Source organism: Salvelinus sp. IW2-2015, unplaced genomic scaffold (genome assembly GCF_002910315.2).
Source record: "Salvelinus sp. IW2-2015 unplaced genomic scaffold, ASM291031v2 Un_scaffold83, whole genome shotgun sequence".
Taxonomy (NCBI): domain Eukaryota; kingdom Metazoa; phylum Chordata; class Actinopteri; order Salmoniformes; family Salmonidae; genus Salvelinus; species Salvelinus sp. IW2-2015.
The window spans coordinates 2,610,646-2,632,699 of NW_019942514.1; the positions used below are offsets into that span (position 1 = coordinate 2,610,646).

At 43.9% G+C, this 22,054-nt stretch overlaps 1 protein-coding gene across 1 annotated transcript in view; it reads right to left on the bottom strand.

Annotated features, from left to right (window-relative positions):
• pacrg (PARK2 co-regulated) overlaps positions 1-925 on the bottom strand; it is a 270,269-nt gene extending 269,344 nt beyond the window's left edge. The window contains exon 1 of the mRNA XM_024135096.2: positions 694-925. Within this exon, the coding sequence (XP_023990864.1) occupies positions 694-768 (75 nt within the window). The 5' untranslated portion in view covers positions 769-925. The remainder of the gene's footprint in view (positions 1-693) is intronic.
• Positions 926-22,054: the final 21,129 nt, after the last annotated feature.

Below are 22,054 nucleotides of genomic sequence, written 5' to 3' on the forward strand. Positions count from 1 at the left end.
TGCGTCAGGTGCGCGAGACAAAACTTTACCAGCATCATAGCATAGGTATCAGTGAATCGTTGTGACATGAAATACGAGTGATCGTGTAATCAATGTGTAATAACAACGCAATAAATGTACGTGACTCGAAGTCATATTCAGGTCCTGATTGGTCAACAAGCTTATTTGATGCGTCAAATGGTGTTTTTGACACGTCAAATAGTGTTATTTGACATGTATCTTTTTTGACACACAAAGACCAAAACGGCGTTCCAAACTGATGGCAGAGTGCGTGGGGCTACTGTGTGTATGACTATGCATGACAGTGTAGAACAAAGCACAACACAATCACAATGCTGAACTTTTGGCGCAATTGTTTCAGCCGATCATACTAGCAAATGTGACGTTAGCTACGTAGTAGTTGAATAACCTAATTTAGACCACTACTGTATAGTTAACAAACTATGCCAAATATACTTTCCCCTATGCCAAAATGGCATCGTCACGAGAAGTCATTGATTTGCTGATGCTGGTATTGTGTCTTTATGCAATCTAGTTAGCGTATTTTGTCAACTGGCTAGCTAGTTAACTAAGCTAGCGAGCAACAACATTAGAACAATTAGAACAAGGGTTAGCTAACGTTAGTTATAGCTAAAGCTAGTAACTAGTTAGCTAAGTTAGCTACACATCTTAGACATGATGACTCAAACTTACCACTGAGTTCTTCATTGTTGACTTCACCGTAAACCCTTCGGTTTTCAGCTCCAGGGCTCTCATATTTGTGCACATGAGAACGGCAATAGTGATACAAACTAAAACGTTTAAGGACTACCGTTAGATAAACTAAAATGTAACTATTCACCGAGCAACATTAGCTAGCTACACTTCTGACTGTTAGGGTTGTTACGGGTTCACATTGAAGACGCCTTCCCGTTGCTATGCAGGGTGTTTCCKTGGAAACGCCACGCTGTGCGCGCTCCTCTCTGGTGCAGCCAGGAGGAGCTACATGTGCCGACGTTATGCCTACTTTTTATGGTCCATTCTGAAAAACATGTTGATATAACCATAAACACTGTAGCCTACTGTCGGCTACTGCACTGCATAGTATTATACACAATAATAATTGTACCACCCTACTGTAATGTAGGCCTACATAGAGCCAAACCTATTATCATCAGAGATCAAATCAGTGCTCAGTTTTTCTAGCAGAACAGGGCCAGTCTAATCTATTCATTAAGCACACCCAGGCACCTGTGCAAGTATTTTCAGAGGGATATAAGACAAAGACTTATATTTTCTACATGTTCTTATCAGACTTTTTATGTGATTATCATCAAAGTATATTCCTRCTTGAAAATGACATGCACATGTTAATTAGCCCATAGAACAATTCTGCTATCTTGTGGTTGGAATCCTCACCTGACAAATCAACGGTCACATGCCTCACATAATGCAGTAGGCGACCATCTAAGTGCCTAATGATGACTTATCAGGCAGGTTAATTGACGCCTTGACTCTCAAAAGATGGTTAGAGAGCCAGAACCTATTGAATCATTCCAATTTAGGGATGTGGCACTTTTAATCTCCAATGTCCTTTTTGCCTCTGGGGACTTTCTTCCTGAGTTGGCCCAACTGTTATTAATCTTTAGTGCACAGGCAATTTCTCTAAAAGCCCCTATTTGTTTTTTTATGGCTCCATTGAGAGGGGTTGGTTGCGATGGAGAGGAAGACTGTAAACAAGAGATGCGGGGAAGGAAGGCGAGTTATGTCCCTGTCAGCAGCAGTGGTCGCTGGCCCTCTTTTCTCCCCTGAAGATTAAAAAGAGCAGGAAGAAGAGTTTCAAAAGTAAAGRGGAGCGTCAGCATGAATTCGGCTGAACTGAGAAATGGCTGCTGCTCGAACGGAATGGTATCACACTGTTTCAAAAACCCACTGAGGAGGAAAGTGTGATCTGCAAGAAACACGGTGGACATTGCAAAGTGGCTTTTTAAATGCAAAACAATGATATACTAGGCCTACATTTTCCCTTTTTAGTATTGCGCTACACCCCACAGGTCAAGCTAATACTGTATGTCTATTTTTCTCTACTACCACAAGGACATCCACAAAAAGGAGCCTCTGGCTCCACAAAAAAAMGATTAATTGCCTTGTTTCCTGTGACTAATGATGTGTTTATGTGCACTTTCTGTTTTGATCTCTCAGAAAAATCGGAGTGAAGGAAAACACCTCCGCCACTACCACCATGACACCAGGAAGTGAATGTGCCTCTATGCAGTGCATGCCTTGATTTATATCCTGTGTTTTCATCCCCATCATCTTATCCTCATGGTTTGATCTCCAGCTCATTTGCCAGGCCCCCTCAATGCCCCGACAGTGTTCGATGTGAGCAAAGCCGCAATTATGACATCATGAAAGCAGAATYCCCACAGAATACCTAGAAAATGGAAGCCAAGGGGAGTTTGGCTTCCCCGAAGATCCCAAGAGAAAGTCAGCAGGAAATAGAGGAGACAGTTGCAACATGTCCGCCAATTACCGATGAAGCCACGCTGCTGTTAGTGTCAACTAATAGGCTTTCAATGAGGTCTCTGGGGCCAGCTGGTGCATCAGTTTGTGAATGTCACGAGGTGACAAGTGTGAATGGAACCTTGCTAATCTAAGGAGGTGATGCTCTGTCACCTGATATATACTGTAGGATGATCAACAAAGAATAAAACAACAGTAGTAGTAGTCAAGTAGATTTGTCATGGTACAATGAAATGCTTACTTGCAGATTCACTTTCAACAATACTGCATTAGAAGAAGAATAAAAAGGAATAATGAAATAAAATAAGCTCAATGGAATAAAAAACAGAGTAAATTTAGCATAAATATATAATATATTGTTATGTGTAAATGACATTGGATTTTATCACTCACATGATCACTCACATCAATGATGGATGCTATTTAGGCCAATATAGCATTGGCAAAGTCATCAACAGCTATTGTTTCAATTCAACACAGAATTCAACTAAAAATAGACAATACAATAGGCCCAAGGGTTTCAAGCGCTGCTTGATTTCAAATATAATTATATTCAGTGATATTGAAACCAGGCTCACCGGTAGGAGCGCGTACTTTGGTGGGCCATATGGAGAACGTTCCTGCTTCCCCTGCTCGCACCCCTTTTCATGCCATTCTGCTGTGGGGAGACCAGTCTAAATCTCTCCGGTTTCTCATTGACGCTACTCTGGCGTCCGAGCTGAACATCCCCACTCAGCCCCTCTCCATTCCCATGGACGTTAGAGCGCTAGCCGGGCGCTCTATAGGCCGAGTCACCCACAACACCACTCCACGCGTGTCAGGGAACCACAGCGAGGCTATCAAGTCCCCTCAGATTCTCCTGGCTCCAGCGACACAATCCCCTCATTAACTGGTCTACTGGTGCCTTCATGGGCTGGAGCCCGTTCTGCRACACCCATTGCCTGAAGTCAGCACAACCTGCCCCGGGACATCCTCCCGGGGGCTCGGAAGGTGCCCCTGACCTCTCCGCCATTCCCACGGAGTACCAGAACCTCCGGGAGGTATTCAGCAAGGCKCGGGCCACTTCGCTCCCGCCGCACCGACCTTATGACTGCGGGATTGACCTTCTCCCTAGCACGACTCCGCCCCGGGGARGACTGTACTCTCTGTCGGTACCAAAGACCAAGGCAATGGAGACCTACATCGGGGACTCCCTTGTTGCAGGATTCATTTGTCCTTCTTCTTCCACCGGCACAGGGTTCTTCTTTGTGGAGAAGAAGGACAAGACCCTACGCCCGTGCATTGACTACCGGGGTCTCAATGACATAACGGTGAAGAACCACTACCCGCTACCACTCATCTCCTCGGCCTTCGAGACTCTCCAGGGGGCCACCTTGTTTTCCAAGCTTGAACTACAGAATGCCTACCACCTGGTGCGAATACGGGAAAGGGACGAGTGGAAGACCGCCTTCAACATGGCCAGCGGATAATCGGATGTTTGTGCCTGATGCTGTCTACACTGRGGTCCTGGAYTGGGCCCATTGCTTCAGGCTTGCCTGCCACCCGGGCTCCCCTCGGACCCTGGCCTTCATGCGACAATGCTTTTGGTGGCCTACAATGGTTCCGGATGTCACTGCGTTTGTCACCGCCTGCACAGTCTGTGCTCAGACTAAGACTCCTCAGTAAGCTCTGGCTGGTCTTCTGCAACCACTGCCTGTCTCTCACCGACCCTGGTCCCACATATCCCTGGATTTTGTCATGGGTCTCGCCCCGTCTGAGGGCAACGCTGCCATCCTGGCTGTGGTCGACCGGTTTTCCAAGGCCGCTCACTTCATTCCTCTCCCCAAATACCCTCAGCTCATGGGGCAGCACGTCTTCCGGATCCATGGACTGCCCATGGACATGGTCTCCGACCGGGGGCCTCAGTTCTCYTCCCGGTTCTGGATGGCGTTCTGCGCCCTCATTGGGTCGTRGGCCAGCCTGTCCTCTGGGTTCCACTCCCAGTCCAATGGCCAGTCGGAGCGAGCCAACCAGGATCTTGAGACTACTCTGCGCTGCCTGGTCTCCGCCAACCCTACCTCCTGGAGCCAGCAGCTGGTGTGGGTCGAGTACACCCGCAACACCCTTCCCTGCTCTGCCATGGGCCTATCTCAGTTTGAGTGTTGCCTGGGGTATCAGCCCCCGCTCTTCCCCGAGCAGGAGGAAGAAGACGGCGTACCTTCCGCCCAGATGTTTGTGCGCCGCTGTCTTCATACCTGGAGGAGAGCCCGGTTGGCACTCCTCAAGACCACCTCCAGGTATCGACAACAGGTGGATTGCCATCGGACCCCGGCTCCCCGGTATCGTCTCTGGCAGAAGGTATAGCTATCCACCCGGGATCTGCCCCTCCGGGTGGAATCCCGCAAACTCTCCCCCCAGTTTATCGGCCCATTTCCCATCTCCCAGATTATTAGCCCCTCTGTTGTTCGTCTTCTGTTGCCCCGTACCCTTCATATACATCCCACCTTTCATGTGTCCAGAGCCCTTTGTCTCCTGTTTCCAGTCAAGTCAACCAGCGTTTTTGTTCTCAGCTCCTGCTTTTTCCAGTCTCTCCTTTTTCTCACCCTCCTGGTTTTGACCCTTGCCTGTCCTGACTCTGAGCCCGCCTGCCTGACCACTCTGCCTGCCCCTGACCCTGAGCCTGCTTGCCGACCTGTACCTTTGCCCCACCTCTGGATTGTTGACCTTTGCCTAACCTGACCCTGAGCCTGCCTGCCATCCGGTACCYTTGCCCCACCTCTGGTTTCCTGACCCCTGCCTGCCTTGACCTGTCTATTGCCTGTCKCTGTTGGAATATTAAACCATTGTCAATACAACGTGTCTGCATCTGGGTCTTACCTTGATTCCTGATACTTATGGCTTGGTTTTTGCTCTGACATGCATTGTCAACTGTGGGACCTTATATAGACAGGTGAGTGCCTTTCTAAATCATGTCCAATTAATTTAAAATAACAGGTGGACTCCAACCAAGTTGTAGAAACATCTCAAGGATGATCAATGGAAACAGGATGCACCTGAGCTCAATTGAGTCTCATAGKAAAGGGTCTGAATACTTATGTTAATAAGGTATTTTTGTTTTTATGTTGTTTTCATTTGCAAAAATGTATAAAAACTGTTTTTGCTTTGTCATTATCGGTATTGTGTATAGATTGATGAGTAAAAATGAGTATTTAATCAATTTTAGAATAAGGCTGTAACTTAGCAAAATGTGGAAAAAGTGAAGGGGTCTAAATATTTTCCGAATGCACTATATATATATATATACACTGACAAAAATATAAAAGTAACATGTTAAGTGTTGGTCCCATGTTTCATGAGCTGAAATAACAGATCCCATAAATGTTTCATAGGCACAAAAAGCTTATTTCACAGAAATTGTGTACCGATTTCTTTACATCCCTGTTAGTGACCATTTCTCATTTTCCAAGATAATCTATCCACCTGAAAGGTGTGCCATATCAAGAAGCTGATTAAACAGCATGGTCATTACACAAGTGCACCTTATGCTGGGGGCAARAAAAGGACACTCTAGAATGTTTTGTCACACAACACAATGCCACAAATATTTCAAGTTTTTAGYGAGRGTGCAATTGGCATGATGACTGTCCACCAGAGCTGTTGGCAGAGAATTGAATATTCATTTCTCAACCATAAGCCGCTGAAAAACGTCTTTATAGAAAATTTGGTAGTACGTCCAACCGGCCTCACAACCGCAGACCACGTGTATGGTGTCGTGTGGGCGAGCAGTTTCCTGATGTCAACATTGTGAATGGAGTGCCCCATGGTGGTGGTATAGTTATGATATGGGAAGGAATAAGCTACGGACAACAAACACAATTCTATTTAATCAATGCCAATTTGTAAAAAAAAAAATTGGGGGGGGCAGGATATTTTTACCGCTTTATCTCCCCAATTGGTAGTTACAGTCTTGTCCTATCGCTGCAACTCCCGTACGAACTCGGGAGAGGCGAAGGTCGAGAGCCATGKGTCACCCAAAACACGACCCTGCCAAGCCACACTGCTTCTTGACACACTGCTCGCTTAACCTGGAAGCCAGCCGCACCAATGTGTCGGAGGAAACYCCGTACAACTGGCAACATGAGTCAGCATGCATGCACCCGGCCCGCCACAAGGAGTCGCTAGAGCGCGATGGGACAAGGACATCCCGGCCGGCCAAATCCTCCCCTAATCCACTGGGCCAATTGTGCGCCGCCTCATGGGTCTCTTAGTCACGGCCAGCTGCAACACAGCCTGGGATCGAACCCTGGTCTGCAGTGACGCCTCTAGCACCTCGATGCAGTGTCTTAGGCTGCTGCGACACTCGGGAGGTGATCAATGGCAATTTGAATGCATAGAGCTATCGTGACACGATCCTGAGGCCCATTGTCGTGCCATTCATCCGCCACCATCACCTCATGTTTCAGCATGATAATGCACAGCCCCAAGTCACAAGTATCTGTACATAATTCCTGGAAGCTGAAAATGTTCCAGTTCTTCCATGTCCTGCATACTCACCAGACATGTCACCCATTGAGCCGGTTTGGGAAGCTCTGGATGGACGTGTACGACAGAGTCTTCCAGTTACCGCCAATATCCAGCAACTTCACACAGCCATTGAAGAGTGGGACAACATTCCACAGGCCACAATCAACAGCCTGATCAACTCTATTTGGAAGGAGATGTGTTGCGCTGCATTAGGCAAATGTTGGTCACAACAGGTACTGACTGGTTATCTGATCCASTCCCTTACCTTTTGTTTTAAGGTATCTGTGACCAACAGATGCAAATCTSTATTCCCAGTCATGTGAAATCCAATGATTAGGGCCGAACGAATTTATTTAAATTGACTGATTTCCTTATACAGTATGAACAGTAACTCAGTAAAATCTTTGCAATTATTGCATGTTGTGTGTCACGTTCCTGACCTGTTTTCTGTTGTTTTTGTATGTGTTTAGTCGGTCAGGGCGTGAGTTGGGGTGGGCATTCTATGTTATGTGTATCTATGTTGGTTAATGGGTTACCTGATATGGTTCTCAATTAGAGGCAGGTGTAATTCATTTCCTCTGARTGAGAACCATATTAAGGTAGGATGTTCTCACTGTTTGTTTGTGGGTGATTGTCTTCCGTGTCTGTGTTTGTCGCGCCACACGGGACTGTTTCGGTTTGTGTAGTCTATTCCTGTTCTGCGTGTTTATGTAAGTTTTTCCAGTTCAGGTCTGTCTACGTCGTTTTGTTATTTTGTTAATTATCAAGTGTAGTTCGTTTTCGTCTTGTTTAATAAATTCATCATGTCTTCATTACCCGTTGCGTCTTGGTCCAATCTTTCTCCTCAAGACGATCGTTACATTGTGTTTATATTTTTGTTCAGTATTTATACAGTAGAGTGKCTTCGGAAAGTATTCAGACCCCTTGACTTTTTAAACATTTTGTTATAGCCTTATGCTAAAGTGTAATACATTATTTTTTCCCTCATCAATCTACACATGACAAAGCAAAAATAGATTTTTTGCAAATTTATTACAAATGTGACCGACCGGCTCGATTCGGTCCTATGTAGCAACATTTGAAATTGTGTTTTTTACWTTGGAGAGAAAACCACTACTAAAGGACACCAATAATAAGAAGAGACTTGCTTGGGCCACGAAACACGAGCAATGGACATTAGACCGGTGGAAATCTGTCCTTTGGTCTGATGAGTCCAAATTTGAGATTTTTGGTWCCAACCACCGTGTCTTTGTGAGACGCAGAGTAGGTGAACGGATGATCTCAGCATGTGTGGTTCCCACCGTGAAGCACGGAGGAGGAGGTGTTATGGTGCTTTGCTGGTGACACTGTCTGTGATTTATTTWGAATTCAAGGCACACTTAACCAGCATGACTACCACAGCATTATGCAGTGATATGCCATCCCATCTGGTTTTCGATTAGTGGGACTATCATTTGTTTTTCAACAGGACAATGASCCAACGCACCTCCAGGCTGTGTAAGGGCCATTTGACCAAGAAGCAGAGTGATGGAGTGCTGCACCAGATGACCTGGCCTCTACAATCACCCGACCTCAACCCAATTGAGATGGTTTGGGATGAGTTGGACCACAGAGTTTTAGGAAAAGCAGCCAACAGGTGCTCAGCATATGTGGGAACTCCTTCAAGACTGTTGGAAAGGCATTCCAGGTGAAGCTGGTTGAGAGAATGCCAAGAGTGTGCAAAGCTGTTATCAAGGCAAAGGGTGGCTACTTTGGAGAATTTCAAATATCAAATTTGATTTGTTTAACACTTTTTTTGGTTACTACATGATTCTATATGTGTTATTTCATAGCTGTGATGTCTTCYCTATTATTCTACAATGTAGAAAATGGTAAAAATAAAGAAAAACCCTTGAATGAGCAGGTGTGTCCAAACTTGTCACTGGTACTGTATGTGTCAGCCTACTAATTATAAAAATGCTAAATGGGCCCTATTATATTAAAACATTTAAATCAAGTTCACTAGCCGATAATTGTAACTTTGTAGGCCGCATGTCCTGCACCAGCATCGGATGTTCTCTCCCAGCTTCATGGTTTGAACAAGGTCCGTAATTCCAGTCCACTTAATACAGTATAGTAATGCAGTCCACACTGAAAAAGATTAGGCTACTGGAGCTTGTTTCATAAATTTACCTAAGAGAGCATAGCTACATCTTTGGGCCTTTATGTTTTTCTGTCGTGCGTAACGTGCGGTACCCTATATATCATAGCTATGTATTTGATAACGGRACAATTATTTGGGCTTTTTTGGGCTTGAAATCATAAAATGTCCTTAATGTAGGGCTCATAAAATGTCTTTAATATATGGCTCATCAGGGTCAGATAGCATCAGGCTTGAATTTTCATGCCGATCAAAGCTCTAATAAAATCCAGATATATTTTTGATTTATATAATTTAGAATGGCACRTCTGGTTTTGGTGGGAAATACCGGGTTACCCAGGAAAAAATGGATTTAATCTCAGGATGGAACATTTGTAAAATATCAGGAAAATATTCAACCCTAGTCTTAACCAAATATTACCCAATTATCTACATTGAAATTATGTGGTGTGCCCAGCGGGCTCTCTCTTACAAAATGGACTGTGTGAACATCAATCTTGAGGGTGGAATGGTCATACACATAACACATAGGATATATACAGCATTTAGTGGTTGGTTTGTGATGTCTACAATTCATTTGGGTGGTGCGAACATCAAGCAATGTTCTAGACCAGGGTCGCTTATTTGTTTTAGTCCTACTAATCAAAGTTAGGATAGCAGGTCCATAGGGGAAACTAATTCTAGACCAACACAGGCTCTTTCTCTCTGGAGCATTTAGAAAACCACTCCATAGCTCTTTTTTTGAAGCAGCCAGTTGGCTGCAGATACTTGATATGGGTACAGAGTCGCAAGGCTCCCCTGAAAGCCACAACGTATTGATCCCCATGAATAATATAGGACGGCTTTGAGGCCAGTTGATGTTGAAAGGTCCGGGCTACCTCTCAGAGCAAATTACATCCTCACGGATCCAACTCCGATCAGATATTTAGATGAATATGTCAATTCAATTCAATCGTTTTTTGGGCGAGACTGGTTTGGTTTCTTTCGGCAGATTGTTTGTTTTTCTTAGGTGGCAGACCTGAATTGTTSTTTTCGTATCGAGTTTGATGTGTCTCAATGGTTTTGCTGGTTCGTTCAACCATGACGAATACAGAAAAGACTGGCAAAACATTTTTGATAACAGTCTAATAAACTTTTATCCTCCAGTTATGGTGCTTGAGAAGATGCTTCCTCAAATGGAAGGACACATTTTCTTTAAGGCTGTCAGGTGTTTTTATTGAAGTCCATGACTGCTTTTCCTTCTTCCACTTCTTCACACACTCCGGACATCACTGACTGCACTGTTGTCAGTCTTCGCCTATWTAATTGCCTTCTGAAGGTTTCAGCTTCCCTCTCACCTTAAGGGTCAATGTCACACAAACTTAAACTTGTGAACAATCACAACCCCAGGTCCACGCTTGAACATGCACATTGATACCTGTCCTCTGCTTTCTATGTGGCAGCACCGAGGAGTAAGGATGTGCTCATGGCCTCTCTACTACCTCTTTCTCTCCCCCTCGTTCTTTCATTCACTCTCTCCCCTCCCTTCTCTCTCCCTCTCTTATATCCACACACACACACAAGATCCCTATGGTGACAAAGCCGCCGGTACAGCAATGTAATTTGCTCTCACTTGAGCAAAAACAGCATGCTTCTCATTCACCTGACAGATGCCAGAGTTTGAGCACGCAACACTCAAATAAAAAGAGACAGGCATTTATAAAGCCTATATATTTAAAAGCGAATCTCCCTAAGTAAAAATGATACAGGGTGCCAATCATGCCAAGGCAGATGGGGATACAGAGGGGGAGGAGGGAAACAGAAAACACTTTTTCTAACGAGAAGTCGAGGCTTCACATCACATATGCGACTCTTCTCCCAGGGCAGGAGGCTGTGTTCCCGCCTCTCTGGCTCTCCCCACACTGCCTTAGTTAATTGCTCCGGTTACGGGCTGAATAGGATTGGTATTCTGCCAGGGCGTCGGAAAACAGATGGTGTTTAAGTAAAATATTATTAACACCTCCCTGCATTCTGAGATGCCGTGCCTGGGCACAGACGAAGCAGGTGAAACACTGATTTCCATAATGGAATCAAAGTGCTTACACAAATTGGGACGAGCTTCCAACAGTTTCGGACTTCTTTTTTTTCTTCACATTTTGTCTTTGATTCTTTTCCCCTCCCATTTGTTKTTTTGTTCTTTTATCTTAATCCCTGGTTATGATTATTCATAGCATGTTGTTGTTGAGATGTATTTGTGTGTGATTAAGGATCCGGTTTATCAGATATGGCTGGCCCCCCACTGCTGGTGGTCTGACACAGCCGGTGATGGTTGGCGACAGCCTCCATGGTGGGCCCATCTGTCTTCACGTTTGAAAACTGGTTTCTTTTTTTCGACATGGCATTTTATGCCATATTAAGAGCAGCTTGTGGCTTACACAACAATGGATTAGACAGACTTCTAAAAAATATATTCATTTCTGAAACCGTCATATAAATACACAGAGTTTACAAAACATTAAGAACACTCTTTCCATGAAATAGACTGACCGAGGGGAATCCAGGTGAAAGCTATGATCCCTTATTGATGTCACCTGTAGATGAAGGGGAGGAGACAGGTTGAAGAAGGATTTTTAAGCCTTGAGGCAATTGAGATATGGATGTGTGCCATTCAGAGGGTGAATGGACAAGACAAAAGTTGTAAGTGCCTTTGAACGGGGTATGGTAGTAGGTGCCAGGCGCACCGGTAAAGAACTGCAACGCTGCTGGGGTTTTCACGCTCAACAGTTTCCTGTTTATATCAAGAATGGTCCACCACCCAAAGGACATCCAGCCAACTTGACACAATTGTGGTAAGCATTGGAGTCAACATGGACCAGCATCCCTGTGGAACTCTTTCGACACCTTGCAGCCCATGCCCCGACGAATTGAGGCTGWTCTGAGGGCAAAAGAGGGTGCAATTCAATATTAGGAATGTTTTTTTCACTCAGTGCAGACCTTTTCCAGAATCTTCTAAGATGTTGCCCTACAATGACAGGTCTCTCTTTAAAATGAAAATATTACAAAAAGCTGCAGTACATTCTTTCCCTGAACGAAATGAAAGTTTAATTCAACAAAGGAAGGAAAAATAACTTCTCCAAAGAGACATTCTAAGAAACCCCAGCATTTTGGAGAATGCACATTCAACGAAGCTTGAATATGCTTTGAAACGCTTTGAAATATATATAACAGCCTATCTAAGAGAAGCTGTAAAGGCATTTTTCTGCTGGATGGTAGAGAAGGTGTTTGAGAGAGGGATGAGATGAGAGGGGGATGAGAGAGGCCAACTAGACGGCACTAGAGAAGAGTGTGATATAAGAAAAGGAGAACACTGACCAGAGAGAATTAAAGCTAGCTGTGAACATGGTGGATGAGAAGAGGGTCCTTTCGATGACAGAGCTAGGAGTGTAAAGAGAGAAAGAAAGAGAGAGGATATGTTCTGAACTCAAACGTGTACAAAATGCAGCAAGTCAAGTCCTGTCGTCTCACATCTTATTTGTCACTTCCAGGTCTCCAGAGGTCTGACCCTCCTTCAACCTAGCCTGTCCCAGACCAGACCACTGGCACATAGCCTTAGAACAGGAGATCACTGACCTGACCTGTACACGTCCTCCACATCCCTGCAGACTCATCCAGTTTTCTACACCCTTCACCTCMCTCTCAAATCCCGACCTCCCTACCCCCACAGGGAAGCCTGCACATTTTATCTGTCACATACTTCGTAAACAACAGGAGTAGACTAACAGTGAAATTCTTACTTACGGGCAGGGTTAGGTAGGTTACTTTCTAAATGTAATCCATTACAGTTACCTGTCCAAAATTGTAATCAGTAACGTAATTTTGGGATTACCCAAACTCAGTAACGTAATCTGATTACTTTCAGTTACATTCCCTTTAAGAAGCATTAGAAGAAGGCAAAATTAATATTACCAATTGAACAACATACACTGCTCAAAAAAATWAAAGGAACACTAAAATAACACATCCTAGATCTGAATGAATGAAATATTCTTATTAAATACTTCTTTCTTTACATAGTTGAATGTGCTGACAACAAAATCACACAAAYATTATCAATGMAAATCAAATMTATCAACCCATGGAGGTCTGGATTTGGAGTCACGCTCAAAATTAAYGTGGAAAARCACACTACAGGCTGATCCAACTTTGATGTAATGTCCTTAAAACAAGTCAAAATGAGGCTCAGTAGTGTGTGTGGCCTCCACGTGCCTGTATGACCTCCCTACAACGCCTGGGCATGCTCCTGATGAGGTGGCGGATGGTCTCCTGAGGGATCTCCTCCCAGACCTGGACTAAAGCATCCGCCAACTCCTGGACAGTCTGTGGTGCAATGTGGCGTTGGTGGATGGAGCGAGACATGATGTCCCAGATGTGCTCAATTGGATTCAGGTCTGGGGAACGGGCGGGCCAGTCCATAGCATCAATGCCTTCCTCTTGCAGGAACTGCTGACACACTCCAGCCACATGAGCTCTAGCATTGTCTTGCATTAGGAGGAACCCAGGGCCAACCGCACCAGCATATGGTCTCACAAGGGGTCTGAGGATCTCATCTCGGTACCTAATGGCAGTCAGGCTACCTCTGGCGAGCACATGGAGGGCTGTGCGGCCCCCAAAGAAATGCCACCCCACACCATGACTGACCCACCGCCAAACCGGTCATGCTGGAGGATGTTGCAGGCAGCAGAACGTTCTCCACGGCGTCTCCAGACTCTGTCACGTCTGTCACATGTGCTCAGTGTGAACCTGCTTTCATCTGTGAAGAGCACAGGGCGCCAGTGGCGAATTTGCCAATCTTGGTGTTCTCTGGCAAATGCCAAACGTCCTGCACGGTGTTGGGCGCACAACCCCCACCTGTGGACGTCGGGCCCTCAGACCACCCTCATGGAGTCTGTTTCTGACCGTTTGAGCAGACACATGCACATTTGTGGCCTGCTGGAGGTCATTTTGCAGGGCTCTGGCAGTGCTCCTCCTGCTCCTCCTTGCACAAAGGCGGAGGTAGCGGTCCTGCTGCTGGGTTGTTGCCCTCCTACGGCCTCCTCCACGTCTCCTGATGTACTGGCCTGTCTCCTGGTAGCGCCTCCATGCTCTGGACACTACGCTGACAGACACAGCAAACCTTCTTGCCACAGCTCGCATTGATGTGCCATCCTGGATGAGCTGCACTACCTGAGCCACTTGTGTGGGTTGTAGACTCCGTCTCATGCTACCACTAGAMTGAYAGCACCGCCAGCATTCAAAAGTGACCAAAACATCAGCCAGGAAGCATAGGAACTGASAAGTGGTCTGTGGTCACCACCTGCAGAACCACTCCTTTATTGGGGGTGTKTTGCTAATTGCCTATAATTTCCACCTGTTGTCTATTCCATTTGCACAACAGCATGTGAAATMTATTGTCAATCAGTGTTGCTTCCTAAGTGGACAGTTTGATTTCACAGAAGTGTGATTGACTTGGAGTTACATTGTGTTGTTTAAGTGTTCCCTTTATTTTTTTGAGCAGTGTATATTGCAGGATAAATCAATGTTAAAGTTTACATAGTTGGATGTTGCATTTTACTTTATGGGTTGGTTATGTACTGTAAGAGATAATAATACGATTAGATTATATCTTCACATTAAAAACCAACGTCTGTCAGATTTCCAGTAATTCCAATTCATTTCATACCCCTTGATCTTCAAAAATAGGAGTTGGAAWTATGGAAGTATAGATTAGCCAAATTGTTTTACCTGACCATAACCCAAAAACWAAGGACTTAATAAGCCTACTCTGTTGMTTATGATTTTGTTGTCTTCGAGGAATGATTGGGCCCATTGCTTTGAGTTTGAAAATAAATGCTGCTCTCATGGTATGGCATGCTTTGAGCACTACTGAAAKGTGCAATTTGCATGTGAAAAATGAATGCCATATGCTGCATTTTCTATTGCCCCGTTGTTTACGTTTTTGTTGGTGACACTTTGATATCTATATAATTAGCAGCATTTTAAAGAGCAAATCCACAGTTGAAACAATAACAAAGCAGATACCCCGCCTCAGTTTTGGTAAAAAGCTGAGGGATGGGCCTGGAGAAATGTAACCACTCTCAGATTAATAGACAGAGCTATGGATGCAAGGATTTACCATCTATGATGTAAAAATTATTGTTTWACCATGTCTTGAGGCTATACAGTATTTGTTTACATTTACCAGGTTCGCTAACATTGGAGAAAAAAAGCTTATATTTGGTGTTTTCATGTGGTGTGACAGTTGAATTAAGCTCATAAGGCATTTATAATTTTTATTCTTTAATAATCAATGGGTAAACAGCACCAGTCAAAAGTTTGGACACACCTACTCATTCAAGGGTTTTTCTTTATTTTTAACATTTTCTACATTGTAGAATAATAGTGAAGAKATCAACAKGATGAAATAACACATATGGAATCATGTAGTAACCAAAAAAGTGTTAAACAAATCAAAATGTATTTTGTATTTGAGATTCTTCAAAGTAGCCACCCTTTGCCTTGATGACAGCTTTGCACACTCTTGGCATTCTCTCAACCAGCTTCACTTGGAATGCCTTTCCAACAGTCTTGAAGGAGTTCCCACATATGCTGAGCACTTGTTGGTTGCTTTTCCTTCACTCTGCGGTCCAACTCATCCCACACCATCTCAATTGGATTGAGGTTGGGTGATTGTGGAGGCCAGGTCATCTGATGCAGCACTCCATCACMCTCCTTCTTGGTCAAATAGCCCTTACACAGCCTGGAGGTGTGTTGGGTCATTGTCCTGTTCAAAACAAATGATAGTCCCACTAAGCGAAAACCACATGGGATTGCGTATCGCTGCAGAATGCTGTGGTAGCCATGCTGGTTAAGTGTGCCTTGAATTCTAAATCAATCACTGACAGTGTCACCAGCAAAGCACCCCCACACAAATCACACCTCCTCCTCCATGCTTCACGGTGGGAACTACACATGCGGAGATCATCCGTTCACCTACTCTGCGTCTAACAAAGACACGGCGGTTGGAYCCAAAAATCCAAAATTTGGACTCATCAGACCAAAGGACAGATTTCCATCAGTCTAATGTCCATTGCTCATGTTTCTTGGCCCAAGCAAGTCTHTTCTTCTTATTGGTGTCCATTAGTAGTAGTTTCTTTGCAGCAATTCGACCATGAGCGCCTGATTCACAGTTGATGTTGAGAAGTGTCTGTTACTTGAACTCTYTGAAGCATATATTTGGGTTGCAATTTCTGAGGCTGGTAACTCAAATGAARTTATCCTCTGCAGCAGAGGTAACTCTGGGTCTTCCTTTCCTGTGGTGGTCCTTATGAGACCCAGTTTCATCATTGCACTTGAAGAAACTTTAAAGTTCTTGAAATGTTCCAGATTGACTGACCTTCATGTCTTAAAGTAATGATGGACTGTCATTTCTCTTAGATTATTTGAGCTGTTCTTGCCATAKTATGGACTTGATATTTTACCAAATAGGGCTATGTTCTGTATACCACCCCTACCTTGTCACAACACAAAACACATTAAGAATGAAAGAAATTCCACAAATTAACTTTTAACAAGGCACACCTGTTAATTGAAATGCATTCCAGGTGACTACCTCATGAAGCTGGTTGAGAGACTGCCAAGAGTTTGCAAAGCTGTCATCAAGGCAAAGGGTGGCTTGAAGAATCTCAAATATAAAATATATTTAGATTTGTTTAACACTTCTTTGGTTGCTACATGATTCCATACGTGTTATTTCATKGTTTCGATGTCTTCACTATTATTCAGCAATGTAGAAAATAGTAAAAATAAAGAAAAACCCTGGAATGAGTAGGTGTGTCCAAACRTTTGACTGGTACTGTATATAATGAATTTATAAGTCCAAAAATGGATGTAGCAACTACAGATTGCCCCTTTAATTAGATTGAGCAATAAAAGCCCCACTCGTGGTCTTCTTAAGGAGTAAAGACGTAGGAACTCCCTCAAACTTTTATTCCATAGGCTGGGATACGCACTATGCTGTTGCAAGACTGCATTTTTCACTGGCTGATCGCAAAAACAATGATTGATAGGCAGCTTGAACTTCTTCAAAAAGCTAAATGAGAGCACAGTACTGATTCACATCAATGAGTTATGTAGAGCTGCAACCTGGTCTCAGAGCATTTTGTATTATTCTGTACGTAAATCTGTCACACTCCATTTAGTATATGTTTTGTATGGTATGTATTAATTTGTGAATGTCCATCATCCAATTCGTATGATGTTTAACAAATTTGCAAAATGTACAATATGTTATGAATTCCAATTTGTTGTTGCTAACGTTAGCTAGGTAGCTAATGCTAATTTAGCTAGCTGGCTAACATTAGCAAGGACAGGGATTAGGGTTAGGGGCTGTGGTTAAGTTTAGCTAAAAGGTATCAATCAGTTGAGAAGAGTAATTTCCACCTGATAACAACAACAACAGCATGGTAACTCCCTCAAGCACACCGCTTTTGTTCCATAATATAAATAGACCGTAAATCTCAGAGAAGGAATGTTTATTTTCAGCTCAGAGTCGTAACCTGAAGAAACCCACAGCTCAAGCGGCAGACGTAACATAATTCCGGTGTTAATCCCGGAACGGAGATGATTGCACTCTGGGTTCAGMTGGTGCGTTTCCTCTCACGGCTTKCAGTACGTACGGGAGTGGGAGCGTTACCCTGGAGACCGCTCGTAAAAGCCCAGGTGAAGATGCTTCTTGGTGCACCCCGACTAATGAGAAAAGGCCCAACTCTCTGTACTTTCATTTTGCCTTGATACATTATGTTCTAAAAGACACCACGTCTGTGTTATGGATCAAAATGAATGTGCTTGTTTAGATACACAAAGGGATCAGGCTAAGAGTATGTGTGTGTGGGTGCAAGTTTCTCTTTCTGTTAGATTGTGTGCATGCGTGCGTGCATGAATGTGTGCGTGCATTCCAGCCTGCTTGCATTCCTGCATGTGTGTGTGCAGATCTGCATGCATATGGGTGCTCTCTCACTCTCTCTCCCATGGGAGCCTCCCTCTGAGTTCTCAGGAGGCTGGACAACTTGCTGTGTGCCAGGCGGGCTCACCTCCGGGGGTCAACACCAATCCGTCCCATTATGCAAACAGGAATCGGGCTCATCCCAGCGTGAGGGGGGCAGACATGCCATACCACCTCCTCTGTTTTAATTGAGAGGGGAACATATTGCACAGTCACACCTCTTCAACAGTACKTCCCCACCACGGGCTTCTCTCAAAGGCAACATCTGTGGTTTGATTGTTATTGTTGTTTGTCGGGAATAGAAGGAGTCTTTACACCTGCCATTCATTATGTCATCAGTTATTTAGGGAAACATTGGTGCTTTATTATACATACTGTACGTACAGTTGAAGTCGGAAGTTTACATACACTTAGGTTGGAGTCATTAAACTCGTTTTTCAACCACTCCACAAATTTCTTGTTAACAAACTATAGTTTTGGCAAGTCGGTTAGGACGTCTACTTTGTGCATGACACAAGTAATTTRCCCAACAATTGTTTAAAAACAAATTATCACAATTCCAGTGGGTCAGAAGTTTACATACACTAAGTTGACTGTGCCTTTAAACAGCTTGGAGAATTCCAGAAAATTATGTCATGGCTTTAGTAGCTTCTGATAGGCTAATTGACATAATTTGAGTCAATTGGAGGTGTACCTGTGGATGTTTTTCAAGGCCTACCTTCAAACTCAGTGACTCTTTGATTGACATCATTGGAAAATCAAAATAAATCAGGCAAGACCTCAGAAAAAAATTGTAGACCTCCAGAAGTCTGGTTCATCCTTGGGAGCAATTTCCAAATGGCTGAAGGTACCACGCTCATCTGTACAAACAATAATACGCAAGTATAAACAACATGGGACCACACAGCTGTCATACCGCTCAGGAAGGAGACGCGTTCTGTCTCCTAGAGATGAATGTACTTTGGTGCGAAAAGTGCAAATCAATCCCAGAACAACAGCAAAGTACCTTGTGAAGATACTGGAGGAAACAGACACAAAAGTATCTTTATCCACAGTAAAACGAGTCCTGTAACGACATAACCTGAAAGGCCGCTCAGAAAGGAAGTGCCATAAAAAAGCCAGACTACGGTTTGCAACTGCACATGGGGACTAAGATTGTACTTTTTGGAGAAATATCCTCTGGTCTGATGAAACAAAAATAGAACTGTTTGGCCATAATGACCATCGTTATGTTTGGAAAAAAAAGGGGGAGGCTTGCAAGCCGAAGAACACCATCCCAACCGTGAGGCACGGGGGTTGGCAGCATCATGTTGTGGGGGTGCTTTGCTGCAGGAGGGACTGGTTTACTTCACAAAATAGATGGCATCATGAGGGAGGAAAATGATGTGGATATATTGAAGCAACTTCTCAAGACATCAGTCAGAAGTTGAAGCTTGGTTGCAAATGGGTCTTCCAAATGGACAATGACCCCAAGCATACTTCCAAAGTTGTGACAAAAATGGCTCAAGGACCAACAAATGCAAGGTATTGGAGTGTCCATCACAAAGCCCTGACCTCAATCCTATAGAAAATTTGCGGAAGAACTGAAAAAAGCTTGTGCGAGCAAGGAGGCCTACAGACCTGACTCAGTTACACCAGCTCTGTCAGGAGGAATGGGCCAAAATTCACCCAACTTATTGTGGGAAGCTTGTGGAAGGCTACCTGAAACATTTGACCCAAGTTAAACAATTTAAAGTCAATGCTACCAAATACTAATTGAGTGTAATGTAAACTTCTGACCCAATGGGAATGTGATGAAATAAATAAAAGCTGAAATAAATCATTCTCTCAACTCTTATTCTGACATTTCACATTCTTAAAATAAAGTGGTGGTCCTAACTGACCTAAGACAGTTCATTTTACTAGGATTAAATGTCAGGAATTGTGAAAAACGGAGTTTAAATGTATTTGGCTAAGGTGTATGTAAACCTCCGACTTCAACTGAATAAATATGGAACGGTAGAAAGTGAGAACAGAGGAAATAGGGGAGATGGAGATTGAACCCTGGTCTCCGTTGGGGATGCACACATGCGCTTGGAATGTTATCCACTTAACCATGGCTCTGCACAATTTGGGCTCTTCTTGACGTATTCCAGATGTAAATGCATGAGATGTTATCACTGATTGATAAGTCTGTGGTCAATAGTCTTGGTTGACTATCGTGATAACGAACATGGTACTACAATGTAAATCTGCATGTACTCTGATCAAAGTGTGATAATGTGGGTAGACCATTCCATTGGTACTCACAGATAATACAGTATACAAAGCCATGCGAAACATGTGTGACCTCTTCCTCATATTGTCAACAGTCTTAAAATGTCTGTCATGGGAGCTCTTCTGTAGCACAAACTGAACTTGACCTTTCGGGTCACATGACATATGGGGGCTGTAACMGGCTGAGACAAAGATGTCCTCTCATCTGATGATGACAGAACACAGAGAGAGATCACACAGAGAGAGAGTGAGAGAGATAACCCAGCTAGCACATATCGTTCTGAGAACCATATGTTTCTTAGAGCTTGGTGAGAGTGTGGTTGTCCTATGGTTATTTTGCATACAACCTTCCTACAACTTTCTGGGAATGGTGCAGGATAGTTGCTTGGCTTTGGAACATTACTTTAACAGAACGTTTCCTAAAAGTTCAAACATGGTTACARTTCATTTACATTTGGGTAATGTTCTAGGAACATTTTCAACTGGTTTGACATTGGGAATGTTCTCAAATAGTTCAGTGAACATTAAGAAACAACTTTCTTTTGTGGGAATTTCAGTACTTCAGCATAACGTTTCCTGCAGGTATCCTCATGGTTCTATATAATGTCATGTTCTCAAATTGTTCCTAGAACGTTAAGAAAACTTTCCATAAAAACCACAAGAAAAGTTTAGTAACGTTCAGAGAACCTTCTAAGAATCTTATTTAAAAACATTCTGTTCTCAGCGTCAACAAAACTCTCTCTAGCCTCTATCTTGTAAAGTGTGATCAGGTGTGTTGGCACGCACACTAATTGGCCACACTTGATCATAGAGAGTGACTGTTTCCTTTGAAATGGGGTCTGAATATACTAAAATTAACAGCTTTGTATGCCCCCCCCCAAAAATGGCATGCTACCTCCATCCTGGTGGTGTAGTGGACTAATTCCATGTATAGAGCACAGAAGATTATAGGTTTGAATCTCACTAATGCCATGTCACAATAAAAAATGTATGTTTGCATGATTAATGCCTAAGGAAATACATTTTCATGCGTCTTATCTGTGCTTGGAGTTCAAAAAGTTCAACTAAAATAAGCTAGCAGCGTTATTAAAKGTTTTATTGAAAGTGGGCCCCCTGGATAGCAGATCCACACCCGAGTTGAACATGTACCACCCGAWGTGAGAGCAAATGCCCACTGCTCCAAAGCTGAGTCCCCCCCTGTCTGTTGATGTATGCCACCATCGTAATGTTGTCGGATCTAACTAGCACGGCCCGACAAATGTGTGAGGAGGCGCCTGAGAGCTAAGTACACCATCAGAAGTTCCAGGTAATTGGTATGCGGGGTACTTTGTGACACCGTCCATACTTTCCAAATTGAGTAATCCTCGTACAGCGCGCCCCCACCCTTGAGGGGACGCGTCTCTCGTGACCACCTTGCGGGACAATACCTGGCCCATGAGAACCCCTTGTGACAGCAGCTGGGGATCCCTCCATTTGGCCAGTGCCCAAAGGCATGTCAGGGACACCTGAATTGACCAGTTTAAGTGACGAAATGCATCCAAGTGCATTGCTAGAACCCAGCGCTGGAACGGCTGCATCAATAATATTCCCAGGAGAATGACCATTATCATAGAGGCCATTATCCCTAGTAGACA